At 40.8% G+C, this 15,745-nt stretch overlaps 1 protein-coding gene across 4 annotated transcripts in view; it reads left to right on the forward strand.

The window, feature by feature from the left end:
• The window catches only part of LPCAT1 (lysophosphatidylcholine acyltransferase 1), an 81,140-nt gene that overhangs the window by 54,682 nt on the left and 10,713 nt on the right, over positions 1-15,745 (forward strand). For 3 of the 4 annotated variants that reach the window (XM_030512632.1, XM_030512621.1, XM_030512636.1), the window contains exon 14: positions 2,971-11,966. In XM_030512632.1, the coding sequence (XP_030368492.1) occupies positions 2,971-3,155 (185 nt within the window). In that variant the 3' untranslated portion in view covers positions 3,156-11,966. Of the gene's footprint in view, positions 1-2,970; positions 11,967-15,745 lie in introns of those variants that run through there. The other variant, XR_003995123.1, reaches the window with a different exon arrangement.

Here is a 15,745-nt window from a genome sequence, read left to right on the forward strand (position 1 = left end):
CTTCAAAATTCTTGCCATAAATAACCAGTCTCTTGCCTTTCCTGAGCATATGACTTTCCACATACTCAATTTGTTGCACTTAAATGCTGAGAAAGGAGAGGTGGAAAACTTTCAGACTGCATCTTTTTTGAAGGCATTAACCAGTCAAGGTGTAAGAAATCAAAACTTTGTATCTGGCAAAAGAGTACTGACATTACTTTGGATACATGTGGCAGAGGGGTCTGTTTACAAGCTCCTTCTTTCTAGTGTGTTGGAATGTGAAGCAGGAATATCAAGCCTTCAGTCTTACAAGTCTTCAGTCTTACTTGTAAGAACAACAATAAAAAAAAATCCAAAGTAGCAAACCTGAGTTGCTGCACATATAGCAGAGTCCTTGAAGCCGGAGATCTCATCCCAAAGGAAAAGCCTAGGTTGCAGGTAAACAGAATGACCAACAGCAAAATCAGATTGTATAATTAGACTGATAATCTTGGATCTGAATTGTTAGAAGTCTGAATTTTTGTCACATCTTTAAAAATACACTAGTTGTCAAAGATGTGTGTATCAGTTCTCTTAAGCAGTGTGCTGTTGGCTTACTTGTTTAGATGCACCTTGATTCCAGAGCTCCTCCGCTCACTGTGATCTGGAAAGAGGCAAGATTTCTCAGTCTTAAAATATGATTCTGGAGAATTTGAATAGGTTCTGTAGGTGGGCATTGCAAATGTTGGGAAATTCTCCACCTGTTCTTGATAGACAAATGGTGACTGTGAAAATGTTCTGAAGTCTGCCTTGCTTGACGGTAACAAGAAGAAAGGGGGGGATTGGTAGTATTGCAAATACCTCTATGGATGAATGGAGAGAGAAGGAAGAAATATTTGTTCTTGAAAATGTAGTATCCTTATCTATATTATCTACAGGATTATCCTATTAAGTTCCTGTACATTAATTACATAGCTGAGGTGGAAGAAAAACTAGGAGATTCATGAACATAGAGCTTCTATCAGGAGCATCAAGTAGTAGGAGGGTATTGCAAAGGCAAGAGAAAAACCTTTTGAAGTTCTTGCTGTACATATGCATACTTAATGCAAAAACATAGGAGTCTTAAAGAACTCCACTTTGGGGTCTTTCCTTCTTTTTGTCTCTTTCCTCTTAGTAGAGGTAGGAAGCAAAATTACTTTTTTCCCCAGTAAACAACTATGGTTATCTTTTTCTCCGGTCTAATGCTTCACAGTTGTTTTAAGCTTGAGCTTCAAGATGAGACCTGTGATTAGAAGTAATGCTGGAATAGCCCATTCTTCCTCCCATCACCTTGTCTCACATTTCTGATGAATGAGGCAAATGGGATCCCAAGCACTTTTTTCTGGGCTCTGCTATGTTCAGGTTTGATACATACTCCTTAATATCGTCAGGAGTTCTTTCAGCAAGACCCAAAATGACTACTTACTGAGCTCTACCAGAAACGACTACTACCACTGTTGAATATTTTAAATATAAAAGAACACTCTACTTTCCCTTCTTGAAAAAGGTCAGATGCATCACATTCTTTGCTATGAGATTAGTGTTAGAAAAAAAAGTTGGTCTTGCATTAAAAATCTTTGCTGTGTGTATTTTCAAACATTTAAGTTGGTGGTTTTTTCCCTGAAGACTTTATCATTTACATGATCAGTCAGCCTTTTGTACATACAGGTTTTTCAACAAAGATGGTAGTGTTGTTTTTCATGGCCTGAACATCTTCAGCTTTTGTTGAAGTTACAGTGTCCAGAATACTTTAGATCCATATAAACTGTGGATGATAGACACACGCTTTTTTGTTTACAGAAGGATTAAGTTGTTTGTTGCGTTCTCCCCACCTCTTCCTTCACAACAGTTTGGAAGCAGGGTTGACCTACCAGTTCAGTGCCCCTGTGAGCCAAATGACATTCCCTTGCCCTTCGCAGTATTGAGAAAAACATGTCATCTGAAACGGAGAAGGGTCGCAGAGGCGGAAAGCTGTGGTAGTTCCTGTCTTCCACACCAGCCCAGTTGTACCAGGGATTCACGCCTCTGAAAGGCTACTTCAGCTGGCATCTGCGCTGCGCTGCAGGGAACTCACAGATTGCCTGATGACAAACTCTTCTGGGATAACACTGTGAATTTGAGTGGGCTGTGTGTGATACACTGTAGGTGACCGAGTTGGTGATAATGTTTTCCAGTATCAGTTTACATTATAAGAATAGCTGCTTGTGACTTGGATCCTGTACAGTATCTTGTGTTTAAATTATGCCTGTATAAACAGTCATATGGGCAAGTTGTGACAAGGCTTCAATGTCTGATTTTTAACACAAAATTATACTTCTTGATGTTAAGGATTCCCCGCCGCCCCAAGAACTGATCTTGTTCTTTTTTTGTCTTATTTAGTATCCAACATTAAAATCAGAGGGTTTTTTTCATAATGTGTTACAGATTAATTATCTTCTCACAATAATATTCTCGAAAATGTTAGGACTTTTGACATGCTGACATGTCGAAAGAGGAAGGCAGCAAGGTCAGGTGCTGTTAGGCTGAAAAAAATTGTGAGTGCAAAGCATTAAAGGGCATGTTTGCAAAAGTCTTCCCAGATTTTAAGAAATGACTACTCTTGCTGTTTGTTGTTCCTCAGCTGGAGGCTCCTACCCTTCCCCCAGTGAACAGTGAGATGCTGTGTCAGGACATGGGGTGCTCCTCATGCATTTTAATGCAAATCTGAGTCTGTTTACCCCTTCACCATACAAGCTGAGCTTTGGTCTGAAGTGTGGTAGGAGGGCTTAGATAACCCTTTGCAGCATCTCAGCTCTGAGGATGTGGTAAACTTCTGCTGAGAAGCTAAAACAGGCTGTGGGAATAGCATTATGTTAACTGCTGCTATTTTTCTCCAAAGTGATCATGTGATTATACATGTGTAAGTATTCAAATTTAGCATCCTTCTGTTTCAAAGAGCTGATTCTGTGTAACAACAATTTGTATTTTTTTTAGATGACTTCTACAGATTTGCTGAATTGCACCCACACTTTGCAGAAGACTATCTCTATGCTGATCAGATGGGAGCTGAGAGCGGCTTGGAGACTTCGTCTCTTTCTGTTCCTAATGGTATCTGTACTGACTTCAGCCCCGATAGCACTGAAGATAAAAGCAAGCCCCTGCAGAAGAAACTGAATTAACACTACAGCTGTTCCCTTCCTCTCCTGGTGAGAGGATTGTCTTTTCTTGGGATTTTCCTAAGTCACTCCAGCTATACAGCAAATACCAGTTTTGTGTGTGAAAGTTCTTCTACCTTAATACTGTTCTTTGAATCATATGTGCTATATTTAACAACGTGTTCCAGGTTATTTTGGGGAAGGTGTTTTTATTTTTTTATTGTTTTTTTTTTTCCAAAAAGGTCTTTGAAAGGCAAAAATGTGAATGTGCTTCATTATTAATGTTCATATTTAAAAGGAAGCGGCACACTTATTTATATTCCATTGGCTAGTTTCATGTACCAAGTGTCGCACAAACTGTGCATGTATAAAGAAACTGTAGCTACTATGGTGTTAAGTGCACTTTGGTGATTAGTGTTTTCCCTAGTTATGGGGATGTTTATTTGGGGCCAAACTTTGCTGTCCATCTTTGCATAGTCAGTCCTGTTGATTTCAGTGGGATTATTCTCTTGAGCAAGGCAGGCATATTTTGGCCCTTTGTTTTGGTTCCAGTGAATAGTTTGGAAACAATAATGCAAAAACTTGCTAAGGATTACTTTTAATTTTTATTGTTGAATGACAAAATTGTTTCTTTTTCAGTCTGTTCCATGGTAGGATGAAAAGGAAAGGTTCCTTATCCCTCACCCCAACACTTATCTACTGTCATCTTCCAGATGCAATTAAATGTGAATGTTTTTCCAAACTGACATGCCACATGCTGTTTGCAAATACATGACAAAACTGTTTGTGCTTTTCTCTTATAATCGATTCTAATCTTGCCCACCCAGCATTTAAATGGGAAGTGTTTACACAATTGTAGTTACTCTCGATTTATCAGGAGTCACAGGTTTCTTTTGTGGCAAGCCTGTATATACAGATAACTTGGCATGGAACGCATTATGAAAGCTTTTTTTGTATCAGCCCAAGTTTCAAGAGGTTGCAGTTACTTCAGAGACCAAGCCAGCAACAAGCTGTAGAATATCCTGAAGAAATGCTAGTTAAATCTCTATAGAAACATTCATATCTGTTATATGCAGTATATGTGAGCTTAAAATGGTTAAGAACTGTTTAAACAAAAGTAAACAAACAAAAAACAACAACAAACAAAACCACTTGTATTAGTAAAGTTTCTTATCTTTCCTTTTGTAAAGCTAGATGCCTTAATTACCAATGGAGGTCCCGGAGAGAAATTCAGATTATTATAAAACCACAGAGCTTCACTGATTGGGAAATGTGACAAAAGCCTCAAGGAGTAGGAAGGACTCTGCCACAAAAATAACTCTTGATGGCAACTCCACTTCCAAACAAACCAAAAATACTTTCAAATCATTTCTATGACTAATTTTGTAGGGCTGCACTAAAATGTGATGGCTTTGTGACTGGAAAACTGTTGAGATCTGAATCTTCCACATGTTAGAGTAACTTAGATTTGGAAGGGAGGAATTTTAGCAGAAGGAGATCTGTACCAAATGCTTTTATTACTATTTTTTCAAATAGCAGGAGGTGTTTTAAAGCTCATTAGGGTATTGGAATGTGTCCTTAGAAATTCCTAACTGTATGTGGCAAGTCTCCAAACTGAAACTGGCTTTAATAAAAAATGAGGGAAAAAACTGTAGGAAATAATGCTTTCTGTCGGTCCTCCTTTGGAGGTAATAGTTTTTGATTTATCTAGGTAACACATGCTGAGCTGACAGGGCTGCAGCAGACTGGCAGACTTTTGAGTTTAAAATTTGAGTTAAAACTGATCATGAAAACCAGAATAAATGGTTTGGAAAAATAAGGCATTTAAGGAACTACACTTGGGTAGGAATAGTCAGCTGCACAAGCAGAGGAGGGAGTGGGTATTACTGCATAAAACATCTTGGGGCAGGGATGGCGTAGAGTATGACAAACTGAGCGCTGTTAACCCATTGCTGCAGAAAAGATACTCATTGTGGTGGGATGCATCAACAGTGTGTAGCATGAGAAGCGTGGTGGTATTTCTGTGTTTTCAAGTTGTGATAAGGCCTCAGATGAAGTACCTGTCCATGTTGGGGCACCTGACAGAGATGAAGAGTAGCGAGGTAGATTCTGGAGGACAGAAAGTACTCAAAAAACTCCACCAGAAATCAGGAAGTATTCTTTAATCAAAAGAAGAGGAGACTGGAGGAAGATGTGAAAACAGTCTTCCAATACAGAAAAAGTTCCTATAGAGAAGATAGGAACAGCCTTTTCTCCACATTAATAGTAGATACAGGCTATATAAATTTAAATGGCAAGTTAAGCATTAGGAAAATTTCCTTACAATGCATCTCATTCAAATAGGGAGAATGGGTTATTCCAGGTGGGGTGAGGAGCCTTCCTTCATGGAGGCTTTAAAAACAGGACAGGTAAGATGGAGACACTTGATTTTGTTCAGCGTGCCCCAGTGTACAGGGATATGTCCCGAGGTCTACAGAGTGTATTTAAGCCGCTATATAAGGGAACGCACATGCACTGTAGTCTGGGTGTATTGCATCTTGCAGACTTTTTCTGGCATGTGGCTCAGGCTGGCTGAGATAGCTATCTTTTGCTTTGTGTGTGAGCTTGGGAATTTGGGAATTTCAGAGTGCAGGGGATGAGAGAGAGTTCCCTGAGACGTGTCTGAAAAGAAGAAAAAGTTAAGCTTAATATCCCATGGACAACTTAGAAGCTCCAGAGGAAGAGATTCTTTGTCCACATCTATAAAAGAGCAAAGACAGCTGGTTAAAGTTGGCTAAATAGAAGTGTGCCTAATTTGCATGTATGGTGCGTGTAGCTTGGGGGTCTGTCTTCTGAAAACCAAAGGGTTCATTTGGTTTTGTATTTGTTTTGGTGAGAGAGATGTTTTCTAATTGTGGCGAGCTTAATAGCTCCACTTGTTTACAACTAAGCTGTGCAGGGTGTTTGGGTAGAAGGGTGCTGCAGGCTACAATAGCCACATTGCATGGTGAAGAGGCACTGAAAAGCGTGTGCGTCAGTGAGTTCTGTCCAGAGCTGCTGCTGGAGGCGGCCAGCGTACATTGTTTGCTTGGTGTGCAAGTGCTCTTGGTGGAAACAACCATTAAAAAACAACCAAACAAAAACACGTAACAAATCCTCAAAGCAACACTTAGATTCTGGAATGAATTGTGGTGCTTCCATAATAGCATGAATGATAGGGTGAAGTCCTGGTCAGCCTTCATGAAAACACTGTTAGATCACACAAAACATCACAAAAGCTGAGATCAGTGGATGTAATTCAGGTGACTTTAGCATCTGTAGAATATAGAGCTATAGTGCTAGACTGCCTTGTAGTGACAGGAAAGCCACATTCCTGTCTGGTGATAAACTCAGACTTCATTGAGGGTTGAGCCCTGTAACACATTGCATTTACTGCAGCAATGTTCATCACAACTCACCTATCAAACTCCAACTGCCAAAATGTTTTAGCAGTTCCATCTAAGTAGCATTTTTAAGAGGCATCTGACTGGAGCAGGGTGGTGACAGGCAAGTTTCAGTGGCTTGCTGCAATGTCAGGCTAGAAGTGAAAGCTTCCTTCCCCCTTCACCAAACATGGACATATAGATGTTTTCAGTTAAAGTATTCTATATTTCACAAATGCATTGTTTTATTTTAACCGGTGAGGTCAACAGCCCCTAAATTTACAGGAAGACATATGAAGAAATGACTTCACTTCTTTGCATCAGTTTAACGTAATAAATGATCCTTATACAAAAAATGCAGGGGTGTGAAGGCATTTGACATTTCTGATGAGCATTTTACTACTTTATGTAATACTGCCATCCCTTGCCAGAAGAGCTCTTGCATCAGACCGAATTTTTACATATTGTATGAGATACCCTGCCAAAGCTTTGCTATTCTGCTGTGGTTGAACAAGTATACTCTGTAGTTTGAATGTATTTAAAGTAACACAGAAAGCCACAAAATTCAAGATATCCAAAAAGCGTCATGGATTTTGGTGGGTTTTTTTGCTTCGTTTATATCTGTTCAAGCATAACAAAACCCAACTAAAACCAAAGGGACGTTCAAGAGGTGCAAAGCATGTTTAACCGCTGTCTGTACCACAGTAAGGCAAGTGCTAGTACAGATGTCCCAGGAGCCCACTGCTGTAAGCAGATACAATTAAAGGCATTGCAGGCAGTTTGTAGGCCTCAATGGAGAAGTTGTGCACGTAATTTTGTACTAATGAATCATGCTATATCTTTCAATGCATTTATTGTAGCTAGGATAATCTTGCTGTGATAAAAAGCAACCAGGCTTTGTGTGATTGCTAATCCCTCTTTGAAGGTATAAATCCTTGGGTCACAGAGGTTGAAAAGGAGACACGTGTGCACTGGATTAGTTGATGCAACCTCTTTAGTGGCAAAGCTGCTGGAAGCCAATAGTTACGTTTTGTACACAGCTGTTTACTAATGCTTTCACGCATAGGTTCGTTTCACTGACTAGGTTTGTTGGCTACCTTAGGCATTGGGCTGGTTGGAGTATTTTTTAATTCATAAAATTTAGCAAACCTTTTTCTGGAAAAAGGGTTGTTGCACTTCGTAGCTTGATAAGTTTTCTAAAGCAGATGTGTTTTTATTAACTTATTAGTTCCCTTACACAGCCATCTCCAGCATTACCCGCTCTTCTTCCTGCTTTTATATTACCATGTGTTAAGTGCAGCTTTTCACAGTAACTGTTTTAGTCACATCCTGCTCTCTGCTCCTTCAAAAATGGTGTTCTCATTAAAATTAAAAAAGGGGGGAGGGGTTTGACGTAAAGAATACAAGATGTAGAACTTGGGCAACACATGCTGTAGATGCCATAATATCAGAAAGACACTATTAAGCACAGCTTTGCATATGTTATGGGACTGAACTAGGATGGAGAGAGAAAAAAAATCTGGTTAACAACTGACCAAGTCAGATTTTCCTTTAGATTGGAGTGTTGGTCCTAAAACCTCCTGAAATGTTGCATTCTGCTTAATACGAAGCCGATGGTTTGTTCTTTTTATTTCACAGCACTTTTATGAATGTTCTAGAATTAAGAAAGGACAAATATGTTGGCCAGGAGTTTTGCATTAGCAGACCTGAAGTTCAGCTCCTAGACTCATACTGAAGCACAGAAGCTCCCTGTGAACCAGGCACTTCAGGTGGTTTGTTAGTTTTTAGGTATCTGAGCTAATTTGGAAAATTTAAATTACCTAATTAATCTGGCTAGAATCCTTTACAAAAAAGAAGGAAAAGTAAGTCCAGCAGTTTGAAATGGAAAGTAAGAATTCGTCATCAGTGCTATTAATAATTAGCTATTAAATTAATGATTAATCAGTCCAGCAAACCAGCAAGATCTGTTTCCCAGACGAGCAGAGAGACTGAGGTTGTCATTCAGGTAATCTTGCGGTCCTGGCTAGGCGGTAATAAAGCCAGCTGTTCGTCAGTCAGTGGTTGATTTTCTGAAGGTACTGCAGCATTGGGTATCCAAGTAACGTCTGGGTCACTGGCAGCACAGCCAGTGAGGTTTCATTGGCTCTCCCTGCCTTTTTCCTTTGAAGACTGGAAAAAAGTATTAAAATTGTGACATGAGCCTTCTAAGACCTCTTTAACAGTGAAGTCCTCCAGCACCACCTCACAGGAAGAAACACAAGTGTTCTGTGTTATAGCTAAGGCAGTTAACTGGGTGTGCACGTTAGTCACCAGCATGTTGTGATCAAAGCGTGCATAAATTATATGATACTGAGGTAAAACTACCAAGAGAATGCAGCGGCAAGCAGATTGTCCATTAGATGTGCCTGGGCTTGCATCTAAGTATTTCCTGCATCTCATAGTGATCAAGTTAAGACAGTTCCTTTCTCTAGGAAACTTTTCAGGTTTATTTCAAGATAATTACTTTGACTTTTACAAGTGGAGGAGTGATTTGTTTTGTAGAAAACAGCTTCTTTTTTCCCCAGATGGTATGATGTGCTTTATCATGTGTAACGGGATTAAACTGAAGTGGGCGATACCAAGAAAGCAGAGGATTTAAGAGGCTTATAAAATGGAGGGTTTATGTTTCTGTGCAATATGCTGAGACCTTTTTGCAGCAGTTGACACTCTGCCTAGATTGCCTTGTAAGTTTGTTAGGCAAAATAATTTTACTAGTTGTGTGATGGCAGTGGCTGTTTATTCTGTTTTCTTCAGCAAAGTGCTAGAGCAGCATACTCTGTGCTGGCTGACTTTGGGAGGCCATCTCTAACCCCTAAAGGTGTATTTGCAGTTTTCCAATGATCAGTCTCTGGGAACGGAAACAGTAGAATCACCTTAGCACAGACTGCACCTAAGTCATTCCTGTTAATTAACATGTTTGGTGGGGTTTAGTTGTCATGCTGCTTTATTCTGAGCTAAATTGCACAGGGCTATGTGAACATCAGGGCTCATCTGGGGTTAGTTTGGGGATCTTGAAAAAAGGTGCTGTATGGTAATCTGTCAACGTAGAATTAAGTTTCAGGTTTTTCACTTTGACCAAAAATGTTAGAAGCAAGAGAAAACTCATAATGACTTTTGTAATAATCTGCTTTGATATTATGAATGGGACGTCACTTGAGAATGCCAGTTTTGAGCCAGAGAGTCAGATGGAGAAAAATCAGGCTGCACTAGGTCCTGAACTAGCAAGCAGAAGAGCCTACCAAGGCTAGTATGGCAGCAGAGCTTTTACTATGCAGCTGGCCTTTTCCCATGGTAAAGAAGGATCTTTTCTGCCTCTTGGGCTGATGAACTCAGTTTTCTGTATCCATAGGTCTTGCTTATGCTGACTGTTCTTTGTGGGTGTGTTGCAGCCTGAGGCAAACTTTGCTGCCTCTTAAGCGATAATTCATGGACTTCTCTCCATGAGACATAAGCGGCATGTGAATATTAAGTCCTGTTCTGGTAACGCCACCCAAAACTAAAGGCCCATGCGCTGCTTTAGCTTGTGCCTGCCATCAGGCAAAGGACTGCTTTTTCTTTTCCCACACTTTTTAACCATTGCGTGTGTGTCCAGGTGGCAGCGGGTCTGAAAGAGTTTATGAGATTCTCCTTGTTCCTATGAACAATAAGAAATTAAGAAACATGGTATAACGAAACCTTAAACTGGATTGACCTCTGAGTTATGTTACTTTCAGTGTGTGCCTGTTTACTTCCAAGTTCCAAATGCAGCATCTGTAAATATGATACCAAACAAAGTCTCCTCATGGATACTGAAGACAGCCGAAGCTCAGACACTTTTCATCCTACCATGGTACTGGAAATGAAATTCATCTGACAATAGCTTATTTCTAAGTCTATGAATGTATATGGGGAAAACCCAAATACATGTCTTTTATTCACTATCCAGCATGAAGACAATTTTGTATTTTAAATGTTAAAAAAATAAACTTGTAAAGATCTTGTATGCCCTAAGTATATATTTTTGTCCTATGTTTTCTTTTATAATGAAGTTCAAGCAAAATATTTCTTACATTTCAGAAGGGAGCATTAGGTTAGCCAGTGCTGTACTTTCCAGACTACAAAAAGTGATTTTTAAGTAAACATCTAAAAATGAAATTATATTTTTAAATACATGGATTAGAATTCCTTAAGTTAAACAGCTCTCCTTAGCAATTGTACATACTTAGACAAAAAGCGAAACCATTGCAGCTGCTTGTCTATATAGTTGTGTTTGGTGATTTGTTTATATTGCTTTCTCCAATCGCTCTAAGGGTATTAGGAGCTCCATGTAAATCAGTAATGTTAGAAATAGAAGTCAGAAGTAAATTTCTTTAGAAGTGATAGATTTTTGTTTCCTGGAGGAGGACCAAGACTAAGCATCTGCTAACCTCGTATTGTGTACTCTACAGCTTCAATGTTGCGGCATTGTGCTGAAAGTATTTGGCATCTGTTCAATGGGACCACTTTCTAAACCTTTTTTGTAATTCCCAGCAGCTCTCCAGGTGTGTGAGACATTTCTAACTTGATCGCAGGTACTAGTTCATCTTTTTGGAAGAATAAAATTGAGTTACCAACAGGCTGAGAGATAATTCAGAAAAAAAATGGGTTTGATCTCTTGAATTATTGTTAACCTTGCATTGAGGACATCGTTTATATATTTTGGAAAAAATATTGCTATGTTTTTGAACACACTTGAGAATTTAAATGCAAAATTAGAAGTAAACATTTTAAATGATCACATTTTGGAATTTTCTCTTACCGCAACTGAATCCCAGTTAGGCACTGCCATGAAGAGGATGCTTTTGGTTGCAAAAGCTGTGCTGACAGAGCAGGAAGCTGGTTCGTAGGAACATCCTGGCAAGGTATTACATGCTTGTTCCATCAGTGGTACAAATTCTGTTGACTTCAAGGCTGCCTTGGCAGACCTGGTGTGTTTAAAGATGCATATTGGCTGCAAGCTTTTTGCTGTAATAGCCCTTGGATACACAGTGTAAATCTGTAACAATATATAGTGCTACTGGATAATAATAATAATCTGAATACATATTTTCTGCTGTAAATTTCCCCCCTATGGCTCCTATGGTATGTGTACATAGACTATTACCTTTGCACTGAACTGACTATACTTCAAGTAGTGTACTAAAGATGACTTGTAGCTTGTGGTTCCAATTGTGGAAATACTTTTGGAGAATTAAAAGTATAGTTTCAGTGCTACAAATTTGATTTTTATATTTTTTATTAACATGCATGGAAGACTAAGGATAATATTTTTTAAAAATGAACTTGGTTTTGTACATTTTTCAATGTTTAAAACGATATGATTTAACATTACCTCTGAACACCAGTGATCAGTAAATTCTTAAAGGAAATACCTCAATTTGAGCATTTTTTTTCTTGTTAGTTGTCTGATAGGTCAAAGCGGACTATAGCGTGTGATGAACTGAGCCAAATGATGCAGACACTTAAACTATGCTATACAAGTCTTATGATGATTTACTAAAAGGGAACTAAATGATACACTACAAGTGTTGATGTGCAGTTATACAATCGTGGCTCATTCTGCCTAGCTGGACATTTTCCTTATGAATGGCTTGTAAATTGAATTTTCAGCGTGAAGCCGAATTAAAAATGAAACAAAAAAATGTTTGGTTTCCTCTGGATTTTTTTCTTAGATTTAAGGTTTTTATAACTAACAGGGCTTACAATAAGGGAAAGGATACAAATCATAGTTGTGAATAAGCCTGAGTCCATATATGTTTAGGTGTGCTTTGCTGATGTATGTTCTCTGTGGAAGTGTGTGTATGAGAACAGTGCTTGTTTACCTGACAACAGAGAGTATGAGATACAGAGTTTTTAAGGGCTTTTTGTTTGGGTTATTCCAGGTTTTGGGGTTAGTTATTGGTGTTTTGTTTTGTTTTCCCTAACTTTTGGCTCGGTTATTGGTTTTTTTGTTTCCCGTAAGGATGACAGGGATATTGACTCCAGTTTGATTTTTTTCTGTGCTTAAGAGGAGTACCAAAAGAGCAAAAGAGATTCAGAAAAGGGGCTCCAAAAGTTTGGAGAACAAGTCTGTCTAAATTAGACTGAAGTAGCTCTGGCTGCTTTTATTTATCCAGGAAACAGACAAGAAGTGATTCAACACTCCAGATACCTAAATATGTGAGAATATTGTAATGGGCGGTAGAAAAAGGCATAATGAGATCCAGTTGGATATAAGCCGAACCATTAATATGAGTATTTTTAAGAATACAAGTGAAACACTGGGGAAGTTTACCACAGAAATTACATACGTTCATCACAGTATGAAGATTTCAGGGGAAGGCTTGTTAATGTTTTTCTTAATGTTAGTCTCTAATTTCAAGTTATTGTCGTAGCTTAACCCCAGCTACCAACTAAGCACCATGCAGCTGCTTGCTCACACCCCACATCTTCCAGTGGGATTGGGAGTGGAATCAGATAAAGGTAAAACATGCGGGTTGAGATAAGAACAACTTAATAATTGAAGTTAAATAGAATCACAGAATGGTTTGGGTTGGAAAGGACCTTAAGATCATGTAGTTCCAACCCCCCTGCAATGGGCAGGGACACCTCTCACTAGACCATGTCACCCAAGACTCTGTCCAACCTGGCCTTGAACACTGGTAGTAATTATGATGAAAAGGGAGACAACAAAAAGAGAGAGAGGAATAACACCCAATATGCACAATACAATTGCTCACCACCCACTGATCGATGCCCAGAATGACACAAGCAGTGATCTGGCCCTTCCGGTGACTCCCCCCAGTTTATATACTGGGCATGACGTGCTGTGGTGTGGAATACCCTTTGGCTAGTTTGGGTCAGGTGTCCTGTCTCTGCTTCCTCTTGGCTTCTTGTGCCCCTTATCACTGGCAGAGCATGAGAGACTGAAAAGTCCTTGATCAGGGAAAGTGCTACTGAGCAACAACTAAAACATTGGTGTGCTATCAGCAGTGTTCTCAGACTAAATCCAAAGCACAGCACTGCGCCGGCTATTAGGAAGAAAATGAACTCTATCCCAGCTGAAACCAGAACAGGAGTGGATGCAGATTTTGAGTATGTTCTTTGGCCCAAGGCAGGTTAATCATGCAGTGGTTTGTGTGGAAGAAGAGACATCTGCAGCTGATAGCAAATGGGTGAATTGCATTCTATGTAGGAAAATAGACAATACTGTATTTGTCCAAAACAAAATTTAATCTAGTTATTTTTTTCTTTCAGTGAAGTCCTACTAGTGGCTTTCTTACAAAGAAAATCTTTAAAGCCTGAACATTTTTTTGCTCAAGTATGTTTTTCCTTCCTTTTTCTTCTGCTCTAAAATGCAAGTAACTTATTTTCTCTATACTTATGAAAGTAGATTACACTAGAAAATTAATGCCAGAGGATGCTATCAGGATGAGGTACTTTCAAAAACACTTATTCATTACGAAACAGAAGTGATTGACATTTTTAATTAAATTACAGATGTGTAAATGCTCCAAATGTGTACAAGATTTTTCTTCCAAGGGTAAAGAGTCCCCTACCTGATACCATCTGTTTTTAACCCTGCTTTTCTCTGCTGCTTTTCAGCATAGTGTGAGGCCTGCCAGGAGTGACAAGCTCTAACCCTGGCTTTGCTCTGCCCTAGTGGCAGAGCCCTCCTCTGCTGCTCCTGCCACTGCACTGCTTGGTTCCACAGGGAGCCATCGGGGACTGAAACTGCAGCCAGCCCTTCCTCGCTGCTCTCTCGTTTCGGTGTCTTTTCAGGTGACGTGGTCTCTGCTAACGTAGCAGCATAAGCTGCTTGTATCATGCCCTCTTCTCCTTCCCCTCCTTTCTCTGGTTACTCTCCGCTACTTTCTTCTCTTAGATAAAATATCCACTTTCATGTTCCCCTGTGGCATTTCCAAGCTCCATGCATCCTGCAGTGCGCTTACAGTAACACCCTAGGCTGCCTGAGCCTCCCCCTGCCCACATGCTTGTTTCCTCGCTTGTCTGCATTGCAGGGAAGCTCCTTGTTGTGGCATATCGCCAAGGTGCCGGGGCAGTCATCTCTGACCCGTGCTTCTGCCTCTTCTGCCCAGAGCTCCTGGCAGAGGTGTACTTGAGCTATGTGCCCACGTCACCACTTCCTCCTTGCTGACACCATGTGAGCAGACACATGAGGACCACAAGAAATGCTCCAGGGCCTGGAGGAGCCTTCCCAACTCCGTAAAGGGGCAACGTTTGGTAGCTCAAGCCTGCGAGAGCAGAGCATGACTGACTGCTTGGCAGGAGTGCTGCTCATGGGCTGCTTCCCTCAGTTGCTGATGGATGGACACCGATCCCTTCCCTTCTCCTGGGTACTGCCACCGTCCTTAACTATTTGCTCATGTTACTTGTTCTATTTCCTTAATTATTCTCCTACATTTTTTTATCATTGGTTGGCCCAGAAAGCCAGCTCTATCCTGTTCTGCATCAAAAGGAGCATGAGCGGCAGGTTCAGAGAGGATTCTCCCCTTCTAACTCTGCTCTCATGACACCCTACTTGCAGTACTGTGTTTAGCTCTGGGGCCCCCGATACAAGAGGGATGTGGAGCTGTTGGAGCGAGTCCAGAGGAGGCCATGAAGGTCAGAGGGCTGGAGCACCTCTCCTATGGTGACAGGCTCAAGAGAGCTGGGGCTGTTCTGTCTGGAGAAGAGAAGGCTCTGGGGAGACCTTACAGCAGCCTTCCAGTACCTAAAGGGGGCCTACAAGAAATCTGGAGAGGGGCTTTTGACAAGTGCCTGTAGGGACAGGACAAGGGGAAATGGCTTTAAACTGACAGAGGGGTGATTGAGATGAGACATGAGGAAGAAATTCTTCCCTGTGAGGGTGCTGAGGCACTGGCACAGGGTGCCCAGAGAAGCTGTGTCTGCCCCATCCCTGGCAGTGTTCAAGGCCAGGTTGGATGGGGCTTGGAGCAACCTGGTCTAGTGAGGGTGTCCCTGCCCGTGGCAGGGGTTGGAGCGGGATGAGCTGTAAGGCTGGTTCCGCCCCGCTGCTCTCACACACCGTTGCACCGTGCCCGTGCCCCAAGGGCACTCTCCTGTCACACAAACCGGCCGCCGCCGCCAGCGCCTGCCCCGCGCGCCCCCTAGCGGCGGGCGCTGCCGCCTCCCGCGGGGCGAGGGGCGCTCCCG

The sequence above is a fragment of the Strigops habroptila genome, chromosome 1 (assembly GCF_004027225.2).
Source record: "Strigops habroptila isolate Jane chromosome 1, bStrHab1.2.pri, whole genome shotgun sequence".
Taxonomy (NCBI): Eukaryota; Metazoa; Chordata; class Aves; order Psittaciformes; family Psittacidae; genus Strigops; species Strigops habroptila.